Source organism: Electrophorus electricus, chromosome 11 (genome assembly GCF_013358815.1).
Source record: "Electrophorus electricus isolate fEleEle1 chromosome 11, fEleEle1.pri, whole genome shotgun sequence".
NCBI classification, from domain to species: Eukaryota; Metazoa; Chordata; class Actinopteri; order Gymnotiformes; family Gymnotidae; genus Electrophorus; species Electrophorus electricus.
In genome coordinates, this window is record NC_049545.1 from 12,742,501 (window position 1) to 12,765,080 (window position 22,580).

At 47.8% G+C, this 22,580-nt stretch overlaps 1 protein-coding gene across 1 annotated transcript in view; it reads right to left on the reverse strand.

Moving 5' to 3' along the window:
- The window catches only part of LOC113572715 (EMAP like 4), a 54,768-nt gene extending 36,562 nt beyond the window's left edge, over positions 1 to 18,206 (reverse strand). The window contains exon 1 of the mRNA XM_035531311.1: positions 17,769 to 18,206. Within this exon, the coding sequence (XP_035387204.1) occupies positions 17,769 to 17,793 (25 nt within the window). The 5' untranslated portion in view covers positions 17,794 to 18,206. The remainder of the gene's footprint in view (positions 1 to 17,768) is intronic.
- Between the last annotated feature and the right edge of the window lie 4,374 nt (positions 18,207 to 22,580).

Sequence of the window (22,580 nt, forward strand, 5' to 3'; positions counted from 1 at the left end):
AGACACACAGTCAGTTCAGACCACTGACGATCAGAATGTGTGAACCGAACAGAGGAGGAGCAGTTATGGGGACCGTTCCACGGGGTAGTGCCTCACCCCTCCTGCACTGCCCTGTATCAGTGATGCACTCCTCATGCAGCAAGCCTAGTCGCGCGCTTGTCCGCCGCTTCTTGTTCGGTGCTCGGGGCAGACCTCCAGAGACCACCCAACCTTCCGGCAGTGTCGCCTGCACTACCACAATCTCAGTTTCCACTTTGAATGGAGTGAGAAAGACTAGGGCAGCACCCCAGGGCCACCACAGCACCACCCGCACCATGACAACAACTCCCCGGCGCAGTCACGAGATGCAGCAGCACACAGTACCACCCAAGCCAACATTGCTGAGGTCTGCTACGCAGAAAAGCTGAGTGGACCCGTTGTCCTGTCCCGCTGTCCGGTCATCATGTCACTGTACAGGACATGCAGCATGTCAAGACATGACGCTGTTGTTTCAACCCTCTGGGCCTAAAAACACACTTCAGGGCAGATGCCTGCTTGAAGCTTGAGTGCCACATCCAAGACTGGTCGAAGTCAACGAGCTCGCCTGTGCAAGTCCCCTGCAAGGTAAACATCTTTGACGGCAGTTTGCAAATCCAGCTGCGGTCCAACGGAATTTCAGCAGGCTTCTCTTGATTTCCTTTTGAAGCACGCTGAAAAGAGCAGATGCTGAGTCAGCACAGATCCGAGCTGTTTGTAGCCCGTAGACATTCCGTTTGTGCAAGTGGCTGCCAAGGCCCTGGGCTCCTTTCCAGGGGTGACCCTAATTACACCAGGCTGCGTACTGAGGCAAAGCCCAACCCCCCCCCCAACTCCCCCTCAGCCTCTCACATGCGAACTTTCTTAAGGAACGGCAACGAACATAGAGCCGCACTGGTTGAAGACGCACGATGGAAATGTATTCACGTCTGCCAGCCCACTGCTGCTCACATGCTCAGAGCGTGCCATGGCGTTACACAGGAAGGGACCTACAAGTCCCACCCAGGCCCGGCAGTGAGGTCCGGCCCGCTGAGGTCATCGAGCGTTAATGGAACGCTGTATTTATTGCTCCCTTAAAACGGAAAGCCGTGCGCCTCTTTAGGCTTTTCACCAGCACCTAATAAAAGCGCAGTTTGTCAGCTACTAGGTGCAGCTGGAGCAGCTCTCTGCATGCCTTCGTTCTGCGGAGTCAGAGAGAAGTCTTTATGCGTGGAGCCAAACAGCCTCCTGCCGTTCCCATCGGACACACGCGGGAGGAGCGCCGGCACCCCGCGATGCCCTCTCAGCTCCACGCGGGTATGGTGTTCTGCAGTGACCTGAGGGAGGGATGTGTTCCCCATCCACCGTATCCATGTCTGCTGCGCTCGTGGAGAGTCCCCACTGCCTTTATACAGGGAGTTTGCAGCATAGTGCATTAGCGTAGCTAATGATTATACGGTTAAAAAAAAAAAAACAAAACCTGATGGACTTGTGTTTGAACAAGTTCTCGCATCTTCTCAACTGCCACCTGTGCAGCTCTGGCACAAACACACGCACACACACGCACACACACACACGCACACGCACACGTGCATGAATGCACACACGCGCACACATGTAAAAGATACAAACACACGTGCAAACACAAACACACACAGCTGTATAACAGAGATCCCTGGCACAGTGTCAAACTCCTTGCTGGAGCTTTCTGCTGACTGCAGTTCTTACATACACTACACTGCCTGAGCGAAATCACAGGTGCGCAGCCATTGTGTGAGTGTGTGTGAGCAAGCATGTAGGTTAGCCTATACACCTCATAAACTAAAAACTGAAAACAAATCTGAATAGGACCTGTGTGTGTGTGTGTGCGTGCGTGTATGTGTGCGCGTGCACAGAAAACCACGCTCTCGTTGTCGTATGTTTGACCTGAATGTTCACGGCCTCCCATGTAGCAGCTGCCATGCTGCAAACAGAAGGCCACCCTGAGCAGGAAATTGCTGCATTGTGAAGCCACTGCAGGGCCAAAGTGGTACTGAGTGGAGCCAAAGAGCAGGCAGTCAAGGGAGCCAGCATGTATGCGTGTGCGTGTGTGTGTGTGTTCGCGCGCACGTGCAGTGGCAGAATCACCGCGTCTGCCAGGAAATGAACTGTCCCCTCTATATATAGTCAGCAAAGCCCTGCTGACTATAAAAATATCAAGTAGGTGGCAATTAAAGGTTTCGCCTTCTTGCGTTGAGAGGCAGTCCACTCTCACTGCACATGAGTGTTACATTACACGTACACTTATGGCTGTTAGCTGATGCTTTTAACCAAAGCCACTCATAATTGTGAGTGAATACAAGTTTAATTGAGCAATTGAGGGTTAAGGGTCTTGCTCAGGGGCCCAAAAGTGGCAACTTGGCAGCAGTGGGGCAACATTCTGATTACTAGTCAAGTACCTTATCCACTGAGCTACCACGGACTATTGGCATGGCGATGGCATATCCTGTGCCCACCACCTCCCCAGACCAAATGCTTTGCACAATGTGTGTGTGTGTGTGTGTGTGTGTGTGTGTAAGAGAGAGTGACTTGCACCTCTGCAGAAGCAGCAGGCAGGCATCTCATTGCAGGGCCGTTGGGGGAATTTAAACTTCAGCCCCGACACTGACATGCTGACACTCGTCTAACAGAAGTGCTGCCGTCAGCCTCGTCTTCCTCCTCGTCTTGCCTCTCTCTCTCTCTCCCCTTCTCTGCTGCCCCATTCCTGTAGCTATCTGCTTGTCATAAAAATGAGTGCAGGGTAAAAATGTAACAATAAGGTAACAAAACTGAGCACATATCTCCTGCTCAAGATAAAAAAAAAAAAACTGGCCTGAGAGAGAGAGAGACAGACAGACAGACAGAGGGGGAGAGAGAGAGAGAAGAGAGAGAGAGAGAGGGAGGGAGGGAGATTCCCGGAAAAGAGGCATCTGGACATGGAGCGGGCGGGGGGGATCCATCAAAAAAAAACACTCAGTGAAATGCTGGCTTTCACAAAAGCTGTCTGGTCTTGGACTTTATTTTTTTATTCTTTTTTTTCTTAAATTGTCACATAAATCAATATAGCACATATGATTTTGAAGTTTTACTAATTTTAGGTCAGGCGTGTGACCCAAAGAGAGGACAAAAAGAAGCCAAGAGGAACAAACGCGAGCCCTTCACTGCACACGCAGCCGTCGCAACCTGCTCTGCGGCCACGTAAACGGCGCCACCTGTCTGTCGCTGACGCGCACTGCTCGAATCCAGCGCCGCCGGCCGACGGTCTGCTGCGACCTCCCTTTCCTACTGCTCACCTGGTCTCTACGGACACGGCCGAGCTGGAGCCGGCCACCGTGGAAAAGTACTATGGCGCGCCGGCCAGACTTACTGATCGGGAGGTTTGTCAAAGCTACGAGTCATCGCGCCGCAAAGCTGCACTACAGCTCCGGAATAAGGTCATCATCGTGCACCAGCTCACTGCAGGGCAAGGGTTGCGTGCGGAAAAAGGCAAACTGATGCGTGCTGCAGACTGTATACTGCATAAAACCCAGACTGGCCTGCGTGCTGCAGACTGCATAAAACCCAGACTGGCCTGCATAAAATCCTTTACGACATTTACTGTACTGTACTACAGTCGCATGACTCTTCGGAGCGGTCAAGTTGGAAGGAGGGAGACTGTTCAGTTTGAAAAAGGACAAAACAGTGAAAAGTTCAATTTAACAATTGCTAACCTGGGGTGATTTGCTTGAATGACTTAGTTAGTCAGCTTCCAGTTAGCTTGAGCCATTCGGCTTTAAACTGTGATGATTATAGCAGTAGCAATGTATCCATCTTCTACTCACGTTTAAATTTGGAGTCAATAGCACTGTTCACCGGTTGCTAGCTATTCGCCATTTTTGTGGAAACAGTGCAAATGACCATGCGGCGTGAAAGCAAGCAGAGGTAGGCAGCATGACGTCCGGTACTGTAAATTACATACTGTATTTGGCCACGGTCGGTATGCCATTTTGAACACAGCCAAGAATTCTGCAGTGTCACTCTCCCAGCCCTGTGACCCATGTTGAGGACTGAACCAGTTGCTTTTAGACTCTGTCTGTGTGTGTGTGTGTGTGTGTGTGTGTGTGTGTGTGTGTGTGTGTGTGTGTGTGTGTGTATACATCTTCATGCGTGCATGTATATGTGGGAGCTAGGACCGTTTAAAACGCACTGCGCTGATAATGACGAATCCCTTCATTAAGCTGTAACGATTGTTATAAAAAGTGTACAGAATGTACAATACACGATATCAGTCGTGTACTGAGATAACGTCCCATTACTCCTGAATAATTTTTCACAGGTGACGCACCGTGTCTGAAGTGCAGCTGTACTGCCTTGTGGAGGTGGCCAGGGGGAGTTACCTGCAACCCGCCCGGTTTGCCACTGTTCAATCATATTTAATTTACATTGTGTCATGTTGAGGAAAGCATGGTGTTTAAACAGTGTGGGGAAAGTAAAGAAATATGCGCACACATCCTAGTGTGTGTGTGTGTGTGTTTCATCGTAGGGAGCGCGCAGTAAAAGGTTAGCATTTGCGTGGGGGCGCACGGCACTGGAAAATGGCCGACCCTGCACATTTGTGATTTGTGGGTGACAAACAACTAAAAATAAACAGCTACAGGACAGGATTGCAGTGCGACAGACCGTTTGAAGTAGCAAACACACACACACACACTTCGTGATGGAGGCAGTGACTGCTGTAACTTTAAAACCCCTTATGCTGCACCGCACACACTCCAGCCTCACTCTTGTAATGACATCCATTTCTCAGTGTAGTTACTGAATTCACAGCAGTTGCTGAACCTTGCGCCTTAAGATTAATGGCTAAATAATAAGTCTGGGGGTTGAGAGGTTAAACCAGCCCTTAATAGAAAACAGTACACTTCATATGCTACAGGAAGTCTATCCAGTTCAGCAAACACTGAATTCACTAAATGCCACATCGATGTGGCTGCCATCTGTTTACCCAAATCCCCCACGCCAGTACACACACACACACACACACACACACACACACACACACACACACTCTACCCATGCAGTCCTGGGTATTTACAGGGCCTTGAATAAGTATTCATACCCCTTGAACTTTTCCACATTTTTTCATGTTATACCTATAAACTTAAATGTATTTTATTGGGATTTTATTTGATAAACAAACACAAAGTAGCAAGTAATTGTGAAGTGAAAAGAAAATGATACATTGCTTTAAATTTTTTAATAGATAAAAATCTGGAAAGTGTGGCATGCATTTGTATTCAGCCCCCTGTACTCCAATACCCCTAAATAACATCCAGTGTGACCAATTACCTTCAAAGGTCACCAGTGTGTAATTTATTCTCAGTATAACTACAGCTGTTTTGTGAAGACCTCAGAGGTTTGTTAGAGAACATTAGTGATCAAACAGCATCGTGAAAACCAAGGAACACACCAGACAGGTCTAGGATAAAGTGGAGAAATGTAAAGCAGGGTTAGGCTATAAAAAAAATATGCCAAGCTATGAACAAGACTTGAGACTAGGGCGGAGGTTCACCTTCCAGGAGGACAACAACCCTAAACATACAGGCAGAGCTACAATAGAATGGTTTAAGCTCAAAGCACATTCATGTGTTAGAATGGCCCAGTCAAAATCCAGACCTAAATCCCACTGAGAATCTGTGGCAAGACTTGAAAATTGCTGTTCACAGGCACTCTCCATCCAATCTGACTGAGCTTGAGCCATTTTGCAAAGAAGAATGGGCACCTGTAAACGCGGTGTCGCACCACAATCTGCCTCTGCTGTTTACCTATGGCTGTCTGCTTCAGTGAGGGTGGTGGGGAGGCTCACACCCTGGAGAAGGTGCACACCCCACGCAACCCCACAACACACAGGGCAGTTTCATGTGTGCACCAGGAACTGGAAAGACAGGTATCAAATTGGTGGATTTGTCTTCTAAGAACCTAGGCAAAATCACATTTCACATTTTCTTGTTCCACATGTTTGAGAGAGAGTGCGAGCGCGTGTGTGCGCGCGCGCGTTTGTGCGCGTGCATGCGTGCACAAGGCTTGGAGTCCATCATGCCCACATCCTTCTGCTGGAGGAATTTCTCCCTTTTCTATTAAAGCTTTGCTCAGGCATGTGCATGAACAACAGGACATGCTTCTTCTTCCTGCTATGGTGCCTAGGTGCGCGATTACTCCGCACCATTTAGCGCAGATCTGCTCACGCGAAAGCCAGAATGCACCGGTGTCAGTTTCCTCCTTTGCCTTCCATACAGAGCCCAAGGCTGCATGAGCTTTCGCGCCATTCGTGTCCAAGTCGGATAAGGTCGGCTTCAGTACTGAACAATGGTAACCAAGCCTGTGCCATTTCACTAGCCGGCACGGTAGGCAGACACCAGCCTTTTCTTCACACCACTACAAAACTGGTGCTGAAGCCATCCAACACCTTTTGCAAGCAAGACAGACTGGAGTTAGTGAAGTAGCAAAGGAAAACATCTCCCTGTAACGTAGATGGTTGTTTGGACAGATGACGATTTAAAAACATTTATTTCATTAACAGAAACTGTCATGTGTTTTTGGTTTAATGTGAAAATAGTGGAAACCTTTATTTTACAGTTTTAATATTTAACCCTCCAGGGTGCTGAATTTTATTTCAAGTGTATATCACTTCAAATTAACAACATGTATCTCAGAGTAAGGTTGTGACGAACCCCAGGAACAACCCTCAGCCCCGCACAGCCACGCCCACTCGCACAGCCACGCCCACCCTTTTGCGCTTGTGTAGCATGTTGTCTGTTGCACTGTTGTTTTGTGTTGCACCATGGTCCTGGAGGAACATTGTCTCGTTTTTGTTGTGTACTTGTATATAGCTGAAATGACAAAACCTCTTTGAACTTTGAACTTGAACCCTGATCTGACTCACCGGAATTCTAGCATACACCCGATTCCTATTCCCCTCATTACCTACCCCCTTATAAGCTTCTCCTCCCTGCATACTAGTCACGAAGTATTGCTCCTATGTGGTGAACCGAGCGTTTCCTCATCCTGTGTGTGTTCTCGGTTATTGACTCCTGCCTGCTTTCTAGACCTCATCTCCTGCCTGACCCTCGGACACCTCCTTATTGTTACCCTGTGCATCGACCCCGGACCGACCCAACCACTTACCTGTCTGACTGCACCTATTAACTTAGTTGCTAAAATAAAACCTCTGCAACTGGATCTTCTTCTACGTGTGCGCATTCATTACAGAATACTTCACCTTTTTATGGATCCAGCGGAGGTACAAAACAGACTGGCCAAGCAGGACGTTTCCATGGCCAAGCTACGCAAAACCATTCAGAGACTTTCACAGGTGGTTCTTACCGCGACTGCTGTGACTCCTTCACCGTCTACCACAGTTACTCATTGTATTCCCGTGGCCGTCCCAGAGCAATTCGATGGCTCTCCAGATGCAAGAACTTCTTGCTGCAATGTTCCATGCATTTCTCCCATTTTGCCATGCAGTTCATCACCGACAAGGACCGTGTACAATTTGTTTTATCACTACTGAACGATGAGGCACGTGCGTGGGGAACCACCATCTGGGATAGCCAGGACCCAGCGTTACAGTCAAAACGGAATTCTACAATCTTTCAAGGCTGTTTTCGATCATCCAGCAAGTGGACTGGATCCCGGAACTGTTTTATGCGAGATATGACAAGGGAGGCGCACAGCGGCTGACTACGCCCAAGAGTTCCATACGGTCGCCGTCGGCAGTGGCTGGAGTGAGACTGCGCTGAAAACCCTGTTTCCTCTTCGACTTTCTCCGGGACTCCAGACAGAACTCGCAGGCCGAGGGGAGTCGACTACGCTGTCCGAACTGATCAAACTCGCTATTACTGTGGACAACCTTCGACGGACGCATCAGCCTTTACAACGTGCACCCCGCCCCCTTACTTTAATACTGGAGGATTGTAACGACGGATCCGGTAAAGTCCCTGAGCCAATGCAAGTGAGTCATTCACGCCTCACCCCCCAAGAACATGCCACATGATTCGCCAGAGGATTGTGCCTGTACTGCGGCGTTAATGGTCACTTCCACGACAACTGTCCTGTCCGTCCCCGTCGAGACAATGGGAGGACTTCTACAATCGACACACACAAACATCTTCTCTGCTGTATATTAATCGTCAGCTTACACTCCCTGTAGTCCTTATGGCTGATGGTAACAGTGTTTCTCTCTCTGCTTTGGTGGATTCTGGTGCAGCAGGGAATTTTTTGGATGTTGGGTTAGCTACGTGACTAGGAATCTCTAGTCACCTTAAATCCCCCGCTACGTATTCATTCCCTTAATGACCAACCTATAGGTGAGGGTGTAGTCCAACACAAAACTGTCTCAGTCACGCTAAAGAGCAATTTGTTTCATTGTGAGTCAATTCAATTTTTTCTTCTGCCCATGTCCCATGACTCCATTATTCTGGGCTTTGCCTGGCTGTCGACCCATGACCCTTGTATCTCTTGGTCCTCAGCTGAACTACTATCATGGAGTAAACACTGCTTCCAGAACTGCATGTCTTTGCCAATCTTCTCCACTACAGTGGAGAGCCCTGATCCACCAGCACTCCAGTCTATCCCTCAGCTCTATAGAGCCTTCTCAGATGTGTTCTCCAAGGTTAAAGCGATTAAACTCCCACCTCATCGATCTAGTGATTGTGCTGTAGAACTCCTTCCTGGAGCTCCCCTACCCCGAAGATCTAAGCCTTACCCTCTTTGCCAGCCAGAAGAAGCGGCTATGGAGACTTATGTCACTGAGGCACTACAGCGTGGTTTCATTTGGTCCTCTACTTCACCAGTTGCTGCTGGATTCTTCTTTGTGGAAAAGAAAGGAGGTTTAAGGCCATGCATCGATTACCGGACCCTTAACAAAGTGACAGTAAAGTATTCCTATCCTCTTCCCCTCATCTCTTTAACCCATGAATGACTGCTGGGAACTACCATCTTCACGAAATAGGACTTGCGTAGCGCTTACAACCACATACGCATACGTGAGGGTGATGAGTGGAAGGCAGCCTTCACCACGACACGAGACCATTATGAATACCTAGTAATGCCATATGGGTTATCTAATAGTCCCTCAGTTTTTCAGGTGTTTATGGATGACATATTTTGAGATATGATAGACAAGTTCCTGATTGTTTACATAGACAACATCGTTGTGTTTTCCCGATCTGAAACGGAGCATTTAGATCACGTAACGCTCATCCTGGCGTGTCTCTGGCAACATCAACTGTATGCCAAGGCCGAGAAGTGCGAGTTCCACAGTAAATGTGTCACTTTTCTAGGGTGTACCTTCAAACCAGGAGCCCTCTCCATGGACCCTGATAAGGTGACTGCAATACAAAATTGGCCTAAACTCATCACCGTCAAGGAGTTGCAACATTTCTTTGGTTTTGCCAACTTCTACAGAAGGTTCATTCGGGGGTTTGGCACCATAGCTGCTCCCCTTTTGGACCTCCTCAAGAAACAAGGCAGAAAGCAGCTTTAGTGGACCTTGGCCGCAGATCAGGCTTTCCTAACCTTGAAGAGGGCCTTTGTTTCAGCACCCATTCTCCATCAGCCTGACCCTTCTCTTCCATTCAATGTGGAAGTGGATGCTTCTGAGGTAAGAGTGGGGGCAGTCCTGTCCCAAAGACAAGGCACCCAACCTTGACTGTACCCTTGTGCTTTCTACTCCAGGAAACTACAACTCACCAAGAGGAATTATGTAGGGAACCGGGAACTTCTTGTGGTCAAATTTGCCCTAGAGCAATGGAGACACTAGTTAGAAGGGGCTGAACATCCCTTCTTGGTATACACGGACCATTGAAACCTACAGTCAGCTCGATGACTCAACCCAGGGCAAGCTAGGTGGTCATTGTTCTTCTCCCGGTTTAACTTCACTGTGTCTTATAGACCTGGTATGAAAAGGGGGAGACCAACCTGACTCCAGAGACGATCCTACCTATTAGCTGCTTCCTAGGTCCCATACGGTGGGGCTTCAAAGATTGGAGAATTCTTTGAAGGATGACCCTAGCCCAGAGGAATGCCCCCCAGAAAAACAATATGTTCCAGCTTCCCTCAGAGGAATGTTGCTAGAATGGGCTCATACGACCTTATGTAATGGACATCCCGGTATCACTCGCACCACACGCATGTTGTCCCGTAAGTTTTGGTGGCCCTCCCTTCCTGACGATACGCGTGATTACATAATGTCTTGTGTAGTCTGTACTCAGTCTCGCACCCCTCACACTGCTGGGAAGTTACAGCCCCTACCTGTGCCACATCGCCCTTGGACTCACATCGCAACAGCCTTCATCACAGGCTTACCGGCCTCTGATGGGAACGCGGTTATAATGGTGGTGGTGTACAGGTTTTCAAAAATGTGTTGTCTCCTTCCTTTTCCTCACTCGCCTACAGCCTGGGAAACAGCAGAAGCCCTGTTCTCTTATGAGTTTCCCATATTTGGTCTACCAGAGGAGATTGTGTCTGATTGTTCGCAATTTACATCACAAGTCTGGAAGCAGTTTTGTAAGAAGTTGGCCATAACTATGAATCTCTCCTCAGGTCAACATCCCCAGTCCAACGGGGAGATAGAACGTGTTAATCAAGAGGTTGGAAGGTTCCTCCATCAGTACTGTACTTCACAAAAAAGACAAATTCCTCCCGTGGGCGGAATACACCTACAATTCATTTATGCACTGCTCCACTCGGCTCACCCCCTTCCAGTGCATCTTCGGCTATCAGCTCTTCCCATGGGATGACTCCCCCACTGACATACAAGCATTGGATCAATGGTTTCAACAGAGCTCTCGTACATGGGAGGTCACCCATGTCCACTTGCAGGGAGCTTTACGTACCCAACAAATGTTTGCCAATCGTCACTGTAACCCCCACATAATATTGCATCCTGGTCAGAGGGTCTGGGTCTCAACTCAAAAGATGAAGCTCGGTCTACCCAGCAAGAAACTGAACCCACGGTACATTGGTCCCTTCAAGGTGCTTCGACAGATCAATCCCATATCCTACGAGCTACAGCTTCCCTCCCGGTATAGGATGAATCCCACCTTCCATGTGTCCCTGTTGAAACCTGTGCACTACAGTCCGGTGTCTACAGCCATGACCCCCATCAACCCTCCTGCCCCTGTCGAGATCGACGGAGAACCGGCCTATGCCGTCCGTGCATTATTGGATTCCCAGAGACAAAACAGGACCCTTCAGTATCTTGTCAACTGGGAGGGCTATGGTCCTGAGGAGCAATCATGGGTTCCCAGGGATGATGTCCTGGACCCCTCTTTGCTTGCGGACTTCCACACTGCTCACCCTAATCATCCGGGCCCTCGGGGCCGTGGTAGGCCTAGGGCTCCCTGTTCTCGGGCGTCAAGTGCCGCCCGTCAGGTGGCGGGTACTGTTACAAACCCCAAGAACAACCTTCAGCCCTGCACAGCCACGACCACTCGCACACACCCCTGATCTGACTCATCGGAATTCTAGCACACACCTGATTCCTATTCCCCTCATTACCTACCCCCTTATAAGCTTCTCCTCCCTGCATACTAGTCATGAAGTATTGCTACTATGTGGCGTACCGAGCGTTTCCTCATCCTGTGTGTTTTCTCGGTTAATGACTCCTGCCTGCTTTCTAGACCTCGTCTCCTACCTGACCCTCGGACACCTCCTTATTGTTACCCTGTGCATCGATCCTGGACCGACCCGACCACGTTACCTGTCTGACTGCACGTTTTAATTTGGTTGCTAAAATAAAACCTCTGCAACTGGAGCTTCTTCTACATGTGTGCATTCGTTACAAAGGCACAAAATCTAAATCACTCTTACATAATGAGCAGAGTTTAACCCTTTCCTGACCAGACAAGTAGAGATGAACCCTGAAGCAAATATGACCCCCTCACACACCTACACATGCTCACACATACACACACAAAACCCTTTCTATTGGAGCAGTTCCACATCCCTGATGAACCTACACTGAGACTGTTGTCTCTGTTCCCCCACTATGCAAGGTAATGCATGCATTATAAGCACATGACTCAGCTGTTATCCTCAGATGTGTATATTTTATATATATGTGTGTGTGTGTGTGTGTGTGTGTGTGTGTCTCCGTACGCACCCGCATACACATATATGTGCTTGCCCAGGAAACCGACACCAGACACAGTCTGAGTTTGGCTGCAATGCTTTCTGCTCTCCTTAAACAGCACTGTAGTAAACGCTGTGCATTTTACGAGGAAATCAACAAAGAAAGTTACTCACAAACACAGAGAGTCACAGAGAGAGAAAGAGAGAGAGAAACAAAGAGCAATCCAGCCAGCAGTGGGGCTCTGGGCAGAGCTCCAGACAGCCTGTCCCTCAGCCCTACTGTGGAGCATATATGGGGCCCTGTACTGCACGACTGCACAAATCAAAGCCCAGGCCTGGCCCCCATCTGCCCACAGTGGTGTTTACAGACAGCCGCCTCCACATCACACGTCTCCCAGACGCACATACACGCGCGAGCGCACATTGAAAATTAACCATCTCCTTTAAAATGTCAACACATGCTATGTTGCCAGGAGAATAGGAACCATATTCATGTTACCCAGCATGCCACAGCCCAAGCACTCGAGCTTGTACACACACACACACCATAGCCCAAACCCTCGAAATGCACATAGCCCAAATTCAAACTTGTACACAGCCCATAGCCCACACACACACACACACACACACACACACACACACACACACACACACACATAGCCCATAGCCCAAGCACACATGCACACCATAGCCCAAACCCTCGAAATGCACATAGCCCAAACTCAAACTTGTACACAGCCCATAGCCCACACACATACACACACACCCCCACACACAGCCCATAGCCCAAGCACACATGCACACCATAGCCCAAATTCAAACACACACACACACACACACACACACACACACACACAACCATGCTTTTGTGGTGCAATGTGCCAGTGAGTCTGCAAGTCATCCCAAGAACAGCCTGGTGCACACAGAACTTGGCATAACTCATGTCGAGTTCAGTGCAAGGTGTTTTCACACTTAATTTACAAACTTCTACGCTGACAACACCACATTCACCATGGCGTGGTTTAATAGCATTCATATAACACAACATAACCCAGTGTTTTCACACAGTCTAGACTTCTCCCTCTGTACACCACCAGACTTCCACAAAGACACTGAGGTATAAACGCTCCATCTAGGGCTTCTAGGAAAATGGCCTTTCTTAGACTGAGTAGGGTACTCCAGACAACTTACACACAAGATTTAGTGATACCTCCTCTATTGTACACACACTCACTACTAGTAGTTCTCAGTCCTTTGTCTGCCTCTGACACACACACACACACATGGCAGACCTTCACGGTCTGACAGACAAAGTCGCTCCCACACCATTTGTAGCTGTGAAGGCAGGGACCACACTCAGCTTCAACCCTGCATCTTCCAGGTGACAAATGTGAGCCCCAACCACCAGATCAAAGAGATCATTGGCACGGCAGCCACAATGTACCTTACCTGAGAGACGGTCTCCATCACACGCACATACGCACAAAAGGGAGATACACACACACACACACACACACACACACACACACACACACACACACACACACATTCATACATGGGCCCACACATGCATGCATTCATACATGCCCCCACACATGCAGGCCCACGCACCCGCATACCCAGGCACCCCCACTCAAACCCTTGCGCGCGCACACACACACACACACACACACACACACGCACCCTAATTTCCCCCTTTATCCCAGATGTAATGTAATCCATTGTTATGAGGGAAAAACGGGTTGCGGAATGCACAAAGTTGGGAGGCAGCATTCCTGCATCTGGAAGTGCTCAAACACATGTGCTTCCCTCTCCAGATTTTTCCCTTCTCCGTCTCTCCCCCTCTCTCGTGCTCTCGCTTTCTCTCGCTCCTTTTTTCACCCAAAGAAATCTGTAAGCCGATCTCTGGATTGTCTTACCCAACGCAGCCTGGCTGAGAGGGGCCAGGAGGCCCGGGTGCACGTGCCGGCCGCTGGCCGACAGAAGGAGCTGCTCGCTCTGCTGCACCATTGGCGCAAGAAAAAAAAAAACCCCAAAAAAACATGCCATACAAAGCCGTACGACTCACTTAAGTTGTCTGCTCTGTCCACTGCTGATCTGTCAGTATGAGGCGGGAAGCAAAGAGATACGTTTACCTTCAGCGCAGTTTTACGGCCATTCTGCGCAAAGCTTGATGCAGAAAGCAGGTGTATTTATGCTATAAATCATAATTCCCTTGGAAAGGGGCTTCCCTCTAAAGTTTGCAAGCACCTTAGAGAATTACCGCTTGCTCTGCCTTCATTAAAAACGAAGCTTATTTTGCACAATACACACAGAAAAGTAGAGGGCAAATCCCATTTCACCCATGCGTCACCACATCTCAGAAAACCCACAAGTTCTGAGAGTTTTTCCTAGAAATCTTTCACACCAAGAAGTTTTTGAGACCTACAAAGTTGGAAAGGTCTAGACTTCAGGAATTCCTGTCGTGCTTCTTGTTTTGTTTTTATGAAATGAGCTACACTGGGCTTCCGGACATCCTGGGAGCTGCTCGCTCGTCTTCACCACTTCTCACCCTCGTGCCTCGCGGGCCGTTCCTCCCTCAGTGAAGCACATGTGCTTCAGCCAAGCCGTCAAGAGGGAAGCTTTTTGATGTAGCTGAGGTCCCCGATTAGCTGGGGTGGTACACTGGTGCGAGAAATGTCAGAAGGCCGAGCGATTCCAGTCAGCCCACAAGGCAGGGCACCAAACCTTTGCCTGCAGCTCACGCCCGCCAAGTTCAAAGCGCTGCTCCGAACAAGACTGCAAGTAATCGCTCAAACCGAGGAGTTAACTTAAACCATCGCATATGGGTCTCATTTGATGTGTATACACTGAGTTTGCAACACTGCTTGTTTGCTGCTATCAGGCTTCAGAATGAAAACGAGCTTAGACGCAGTAGAGAGGCACGGGTGCAGGAGGAGGCGTGATAGCCCACACACAGCGCCAGGCAGGGCATAGGCAAGCCGTTTTGCCAGCAGGCACCTGGTCGGGGATGGGGGCGGTAACCAGGATTTTCCTGTGGGATGGGGCTTAGCGGGTAGCAGCATGCAGCCTTAGCCTGTCTGGCAGCCAGGGTCTCTCTCTCTCTCTCTCTCTCTCTCTCTCTCTCTCTCTACTGGGTAGAGACGTGGGGCGTCAGGACCATGGAGCGTCAGGACCGCGCTGCACCACGCCGCCTGCACGGACACCCCAGTCCGGGCACCTCCACGCTCCCAGGCCCAAATTTGTATTTCTCAGGGAAGTCATGCGGGAAACAGCCTGACCTCAGCTGATCTACCACACACATGCGTGCACACACACGCACATGCACATGCAAGCACACTATGGGGATCAGAGTGCATAACAGAAACAAAGCTGGTATTGTGCAGGGCCCAGAAAATGCTCTTGCTGTTGGTTGTTCATCATTATGTCCAGAGCTGAACGTTACAATTTGAGGTTGTGAGTGCGCTCTGGCACAAGAGTTTCACTAAATGAATCTGTCAAGGCATAACACATGATATGAGACATGCTATGTAAGCACATTTACTTCAAATGTTCCATATACGCGTTTCGCAGGGTTAATTTGTATGAAATAAAACATAGCGACATGCTCCTTGTCAAGACTCCTGACATCCATATGCAGAGCGGAGAAAGCTGCCTCTCTCGTACAGCATGACTGAAGGGGACAGGCGCTCGGAGTTGCACACGGCCCTTGCTTTCACAGAGCTCGACGCCACAGCAGAACTTAGCTGCACTTTTGACATTTACTCCACTCACTGAAGCCCTGAGGTTGCGGCAGTCTGAATGTCACGCAAGTTCGTGCGCGCACGCACACGCACACACACGCGCGCACACACACGCGCACACACACATGCGCACACACATGCACACACACACGCGCACACACACACGCACACACACACGCACACACACACACGCACGCACACACACACATGCACACACACACACACGCACACACAGATGCTTAAGACTGTGTGTGGATGACACCACGGTGGGTTCCTGTCTCTCACACTTGTGGCTTTTCTGCACAAAAATTGTTCCTAGAACTGGTTTTGCCGTGCGTCAGCTTCCGCTAGGCAGCACGATAATACGCTCACACCTGGCCCCCTTCCCTCTGCCAACGCCATCGAGGCAGACACTGTGCCCGTCTTCTCAGCAGAGGAGAGACCCAAGCCGAACTACAGATCTGAAACTTGGCCCACCGGTAAACACAGAGAACATAAAAGGCTCTTTGATCCAAAAAGAACTCATGCAAAACAGAGACTGCCTACTATTCTAGCCAGCAGGTATTGCCATACAGCAGTGGGGAGAGAGAGAGAGAGAGAGAGAGAGAGAGAGAGAGAGAGAGAGAGAGAGAGAGAGAGAACTGCTTTTCCTACTGAATCAGCACTTTCTGAACCATTGTAGGACAGGGCATGGAGGAACCTAAACCTGCACAGACAGACACAAACTCTCACACACACACACACACACATATATATATATATGCACACACACACTCCGTGATTCATGGCAGACCTGATGGCCAGCAAGGCATCTCCACGGCAACTTGGCGTTAGGCAAACTGTCAGCAGGCGCAAACCCGCCTCCAAGCGTAACCAAGCAACAGGGTGAAATTAAATTATGCAATGACCACTGCACTCCACTTATGTGCAATTCTATGATGCCTACAGAAGTACTGTAACAGACCAGATATTTTGACCCACAATGTTAAGCAGCTAGTGTTCGAGGGCCAGAGTCCCACTGTGTAACAAGCGTGCCAGAAGGTCTCTTTTTACAGAAACGAGAAAATCAGCAAGATAATATGGCTAATATGAGTCACACATTGATTCAAAACGAAGGGTGGTCTGTAATGTTTTTAAAGACCGCTGCCTGTTGGTTTACTGGAGGCTGTAAGAGTAACGTCTGTACTGTACAATGCCCATACAGTACCGTACGCGGTCTGCAATTCTCTTTGTTCGGTAGCGATCCAGAATCGATACATCGTGCAATTAATTCTCTCACACGGCCGCCAGCCATTTCAAAGCCTTCCAGCCGAGCACACTGCATGTGATGCCCGCCAACATCACCTCAACAGAACCGCACAAAGCCCTGGCTCGACGTTGCCTCAGACCTTGCACGGCAAAGCATGTCTGCACACAGACACGGACCCCGACTCGCCCGCTACAGAAACAAATGTGACTGCCATGCGCGAGTCTCCAGCTCTTCCGCCTGTAAAATACCACACATCATTTGATTTACATCTATTTATTAAAGCAATGGGTTATACTGCAGGCGACCGCGCTATTCTGTGGAAGCGGTATTTTCCAATCGCTTGTCAAGGGCTAGTCTGAACGCAGGGACGGAAATAAACAGCACCTAAAAGAAATTCGCCCGTCGTGAGCAGCTTGCCGCATACGCTGACACACTTTCGACAGCCAGGTGTCAGCTAGCTCGAAATACAAATTAAGGATGGTTATTGAATGCTCACTTCTACCGGACGCACTGTTGACACGTGTATGCACGTCGGGCGCCGCATTCCGGATCGCTTTGACCAGCATCGCGATTCTAAATTCGTGCAAGCTGCACAGAAGGCTTTCTATTAATAGCAGCCCAGCACACCACAGACTTCAGCCCGAGGACACACTCACCTAAACTGCCGGCGAAACCGTCCATTTCTGGGGCAAATATCAACGCAGACAGCGGGGAGATATATCCTGGAGCAGATGGGCTGGATGGGATCTGGTCGAGTCTTGTATACGAGAGTGAAGACTGAGGGCCTTTAACTGGGCTACGGCGGGGGAAACACCGAGGCGACACCTGTGTTTAATCCGCTTGACCTCAGTGGGGGAGACAGCCGAGTTGCGGCGATTCTCCGTCCGGACAACGCAGCGGTTTTCCTGGGACGCTCGAACACGGCGGCTGTCTGGGCTCCACGACCGCGTACCTCCGACAGTAGAGGGGGAGTAGACTTTGGCTTTCGCGTTTCCGACTCCGCCTGCTTTGGCACGCCGAGCTTCCCCTAGAATGCGGCGCTGACTGGCTGAGACTGCCCGCGGTCCCTCTCTCGGTTATTGCTGCAAGCTTCTCCTCGACGGCTGTACCGGCGCTTTCGTCCGTGCGGATCTCTTGGAGCGCGAGTTCAGCGTCACCTACAGGGCACCGGGCTAAATCGGTCGGCTGTCCGGGCGCGTGCAGAACGTGCAGTTATGCGGGCACGTGTTGTCAAAATGCTAAGCAAACTCATTTCGGTCAGTTGGCTTTAACGTGACACGGTGAAGAATGCGAGAGCCTTGGCCAGAGGAGACATCTGTACCACAGGTGCTCCCTGCTGGTGCGTCAGACGGTGAAGTGATGGACTGGGGGAACAAAACGGACGTCACTTAAACGGTTGCCATCTGAGAACCTGAATTCATTGAGAGTTCCTTCTGCTTTTACAAGTTTCTCTTCGGAAGCAGATAGGAACTGTAAGTAGACTGAATGAATGCAGATATCCCACAGCAGGGATTTTAGTAAGGCAGCAGAAGACCCAATGCCGCCAGGTCTCCATTGTGTCCAGCAACCTTGTGTAGTTAATGGACACACTTGGGAAAAAAACATGGCAGAGGCTTTTGAATGGCGGCAGTAAAATGCCAAGCGTTTTAGCATTAGTGTTGGCTGTACAGACAGGGTCTGTGCTGGGAGTCAAGGAAATAGATGGTTTTGCTTGCCATCGCGCTGACCAAGAGACCTCCAAGTCAGCATTGTGGAGTCCTGAGTGGCCCTATTGAGCCTGCATACAGTCCAGACTGTTCCCATTGTTGCAGTACAAGCCATCTGTCACCAGAGAGAGAAAAAGAGGGTTGCATCACAGCTCAAACTGCGCTGTCAGCGGACGGCTGTGGCGCTCCCGCAACACCCCCCCCTCGCTCCGATTTCCTGGCAGTGCTTGACCCTTTGCTCCGGTGCCTGGGCCCTGCAGAAGGCTCAGCCAAACAGACAAAGCACTCCTTCTTCATCTGCCCTTAAGGATGAGGAGAGATGGGGTTCAGTGGTATCCTGCTCAGAGGATTTTCAAAAGAGCTAATGATGACTCATCCACTCATCCCACAGTCTGGTTGCTAATTGTTCATCTTGGATGTCTGTGGATATTTGAAACGATGGTGTCATTTCCTCCTTGAGCATTAAAAAGTATTTAAAAACGCAGTAAAAATATATATATATATATGTATATGATTGGATTATCATAAACCACTCGTGCTTAAAGAATAAGGGCAGATTTCCCAGACCCAGATTAAGCCTAAACCTAAAAAGAGGTGATTCACCATCAGCACTGATTAGACTTAAGGCCTGTAATGCACAACAAACATATCCTCATTGTGTGTAATGTTGTACACTGAATGCATGTATACTTACTTGTAACATGGAAAGAGTGTGTCCTTGACTACTTCAGGAGATAGTTTGGCAAAGACAACAATTTATATCTTTTAAATTTGTGCATAAGTAGACATAGATATATTCTAATATGAAAGAATAAGTACTTCAAAACTTATAATGCTTACAAAAAGGCTTGGCTAAGAAAAGCAAAACCCACATTTTCTTCAGACCTTGTCACATTTTCGTTTCAAACATGTTCAAGCATCATTTCTCTGGGGCTATTTTCTCCAAAGAAAATGATGAACACAAACACAAAACAAACACACACACACACACAATAATGAGAGAAGCAGGACCAGCTGGATGCTCAGGGAAATTACATGGAGCCCTGCGGAAAAAAAATCAAAGCACTTTTCCAGCACTTGGACAGTCACATCCCTTCTGTTTTCATCACCACATCATTTTCCATAATTCAAGTTTTAATGCAAGAGTTCCCTTACTAAATCAGGAAATGTAATATGTGATTTCATAAATACATGACTCTCTAAATTGTACTTTAATAATATTAAATTTATATATATTTTTTCCCTCAAGTTATGCATTTGCTAAAAAAAAAAAGATGTTCAAGCCACCCAACTAATGCAAAAATAAAGCAGAGAAAAAAATGTATTATTTACAGTGAATAAATATTTTTAGATTTTAGCATAAGTAAATCTCCAAAAATTGATATATTCTACAAAGTTCAATTTCCTTGCTAGATCAAAGTTCTCAAAATTTAGATGATTAATAAAAACAAATCCAATCTAAAGCTGTCTTTGTGCGGGTATAACGTGCTTGGCATGCCTTTCTCCATGCAAGCACTGCCAAATAGTGTATTATTATATAGCTAGTGTAATTTGACAAGATCAACCACAAGATGTCAGTGTAGCCTATATGTTGCAGCTTTGTTCTCTCATATATATATATATATATATAGAGAGAGAGAGAGAGAGAGAGAGAGAGAGAGAGAGAGAGAGTGGTACTTCAGACAGAGGAGCAGGGACCATCATTGGAGGATAAACCCTTGAATGCAATGTACCATGGGCAGTTAGTGCAAGTGACTGATATGGAGAATTTCTATCTGGAAAACAGCTGGATTGAAAGACAGCACGGAGGCACTAATCATGGCAGCATAGGAACAGGCACTGAATACAACAGTGAGCCTGGGATCTACCACACCAGGCAGGACCCCAGATACAGACTGTGCAAAGATGCCCCTGAGACAATCCAGCACATAACAGTGGGATGCAAGATGCCAGCAGGCAGGGCATACATGGAACGTCATAACCAAGTAGCTGGCACAATGTACAGAAACATCTGTGCTGAGTACGGGCTGGAAGTTCCAAGGTCTAAGTGGGACACACCCTTAAAGGTGGTGGAAAATCATGCTGTTTGTTTCATGTGAGTGCCATAACATTTATTGTTTCGCCGTGTGTCGTCTAGTGTGAATAAAAGACTTCGTTGAGAGAGGTCTGTGCGTCCTGGTCCTTGCCCTGTGGCACTTGGGCTGTCACAGCTATATTTTGCATCTAATTGTATTTGTTATGGCACTGTACATCTGTCTGTCTAAATGTTTGCTTGGCTGCTGTATCTGGAGCTATTCTAATTTTATAATGAACGGTCTGTCTGATATAGTTTTATATAGTAATGGAATTAATTGTAGTTCCACCTATTACTTCATATGAGGCTTGCACGTCATGCGTAATCGACTGCGTTTGGTGGTGTTTAGATGTTGCTGTTTTAAAGGTAAGTAATATAAGTGGTTAGTATGGAAAATGAAAGTAGTCAAAATTTGCTTCAAACTAAATGTTTTATTTGTAAAACGACGAAAAATCGTCGTTATCAAAGTTGAGTGAAGTAAACAGACTCATCCTGGTAATAAAATAATTGATTGAATTAAAATCATCTTAAATTTCATGCGCTGGTCCATGTATCATTCAGTTCAAATTTACTTGTATATTTGCAAACTTACTTGTTACTGCCAAGAAACAAAGATTATATTAAAATGTCCTTCCTCACTCACAAGAAAGGGGCAACATGAGTTTAAAAAACATGGAAAGTACATTTCAGCAGTACATCAAACACTAAATTATTTTTGGTTCCATCTTACATGGCACTTTGGGAGGACCTCTACATGGATTCATCTGAATCTGATGTTATCACTGATGTTATCAAAAAATCAATTTTAGTTATGAGCCAATTTAAGAAAGGACAGGCACATACAGTATTTAGTAACAAATCAGGAAACGAGTGAGGCAAACAGAGTCATCATGGTAATAAAGTTGTTTACTTAATTTAAATCATCTTAAATTTCATGAGCTTGCCCATCGTCCAGTTCAAATTTACTTGTATAGTACTTTTCAGTATTGGTCATCACAAACCAGCTGTACAGACATCAGAGTCTACAAGGCAACATTACTAAAGAAAAACTCCTTTACGATCATGAAGAAACCTTGAGAGCAACCAAGACTCAGAAGTGGATCCCATCCTCTGGTAGACACCAGATATCACAAGCTATACAAAAAAGCAATCGGAGTGAGGAGCCAATTTAAGCAAATATGGAGGCATACAGTAATTAGTAATGTATTAGTAAAATAGACAGATAAGCTTAGTCATTAAACAAAAGTCTTAAGATTAATCAGAAGAGACCAAGGATTAATGTGTGGGCATGACTGAGGTCATCTTAAAAGAGTGGGAATGAGAATTAAATCCATCATGGTTATGTCAGAGGGTGAAACTGCTGTGGTCAGAGTGCACAGAGGACACAGTGACCAAACCAGACAGAATAAAGCTGCTGCTGCTGCTGATTGTCTGATTACTAAAATCTCCAGCCAAGGCTTTCAGTCTTTTCAGCAGGGTGAGTGATTATACAGGTGAGGCCTTTGTTTTCAAGCTCAGCTGGAGTGGCTCTGGCTCATGCAGGTGACTCCATTGTGGTAGGGACTAACCTGACCAAGAACACACATGAACAGCACATAGAATGGGAGGCAAACAGAAAAACATGAGGGCACACCAAACAAACCTTTCTTTTAAAAAATCCTGTGTATAACTCAGAAAAAGAACAGACA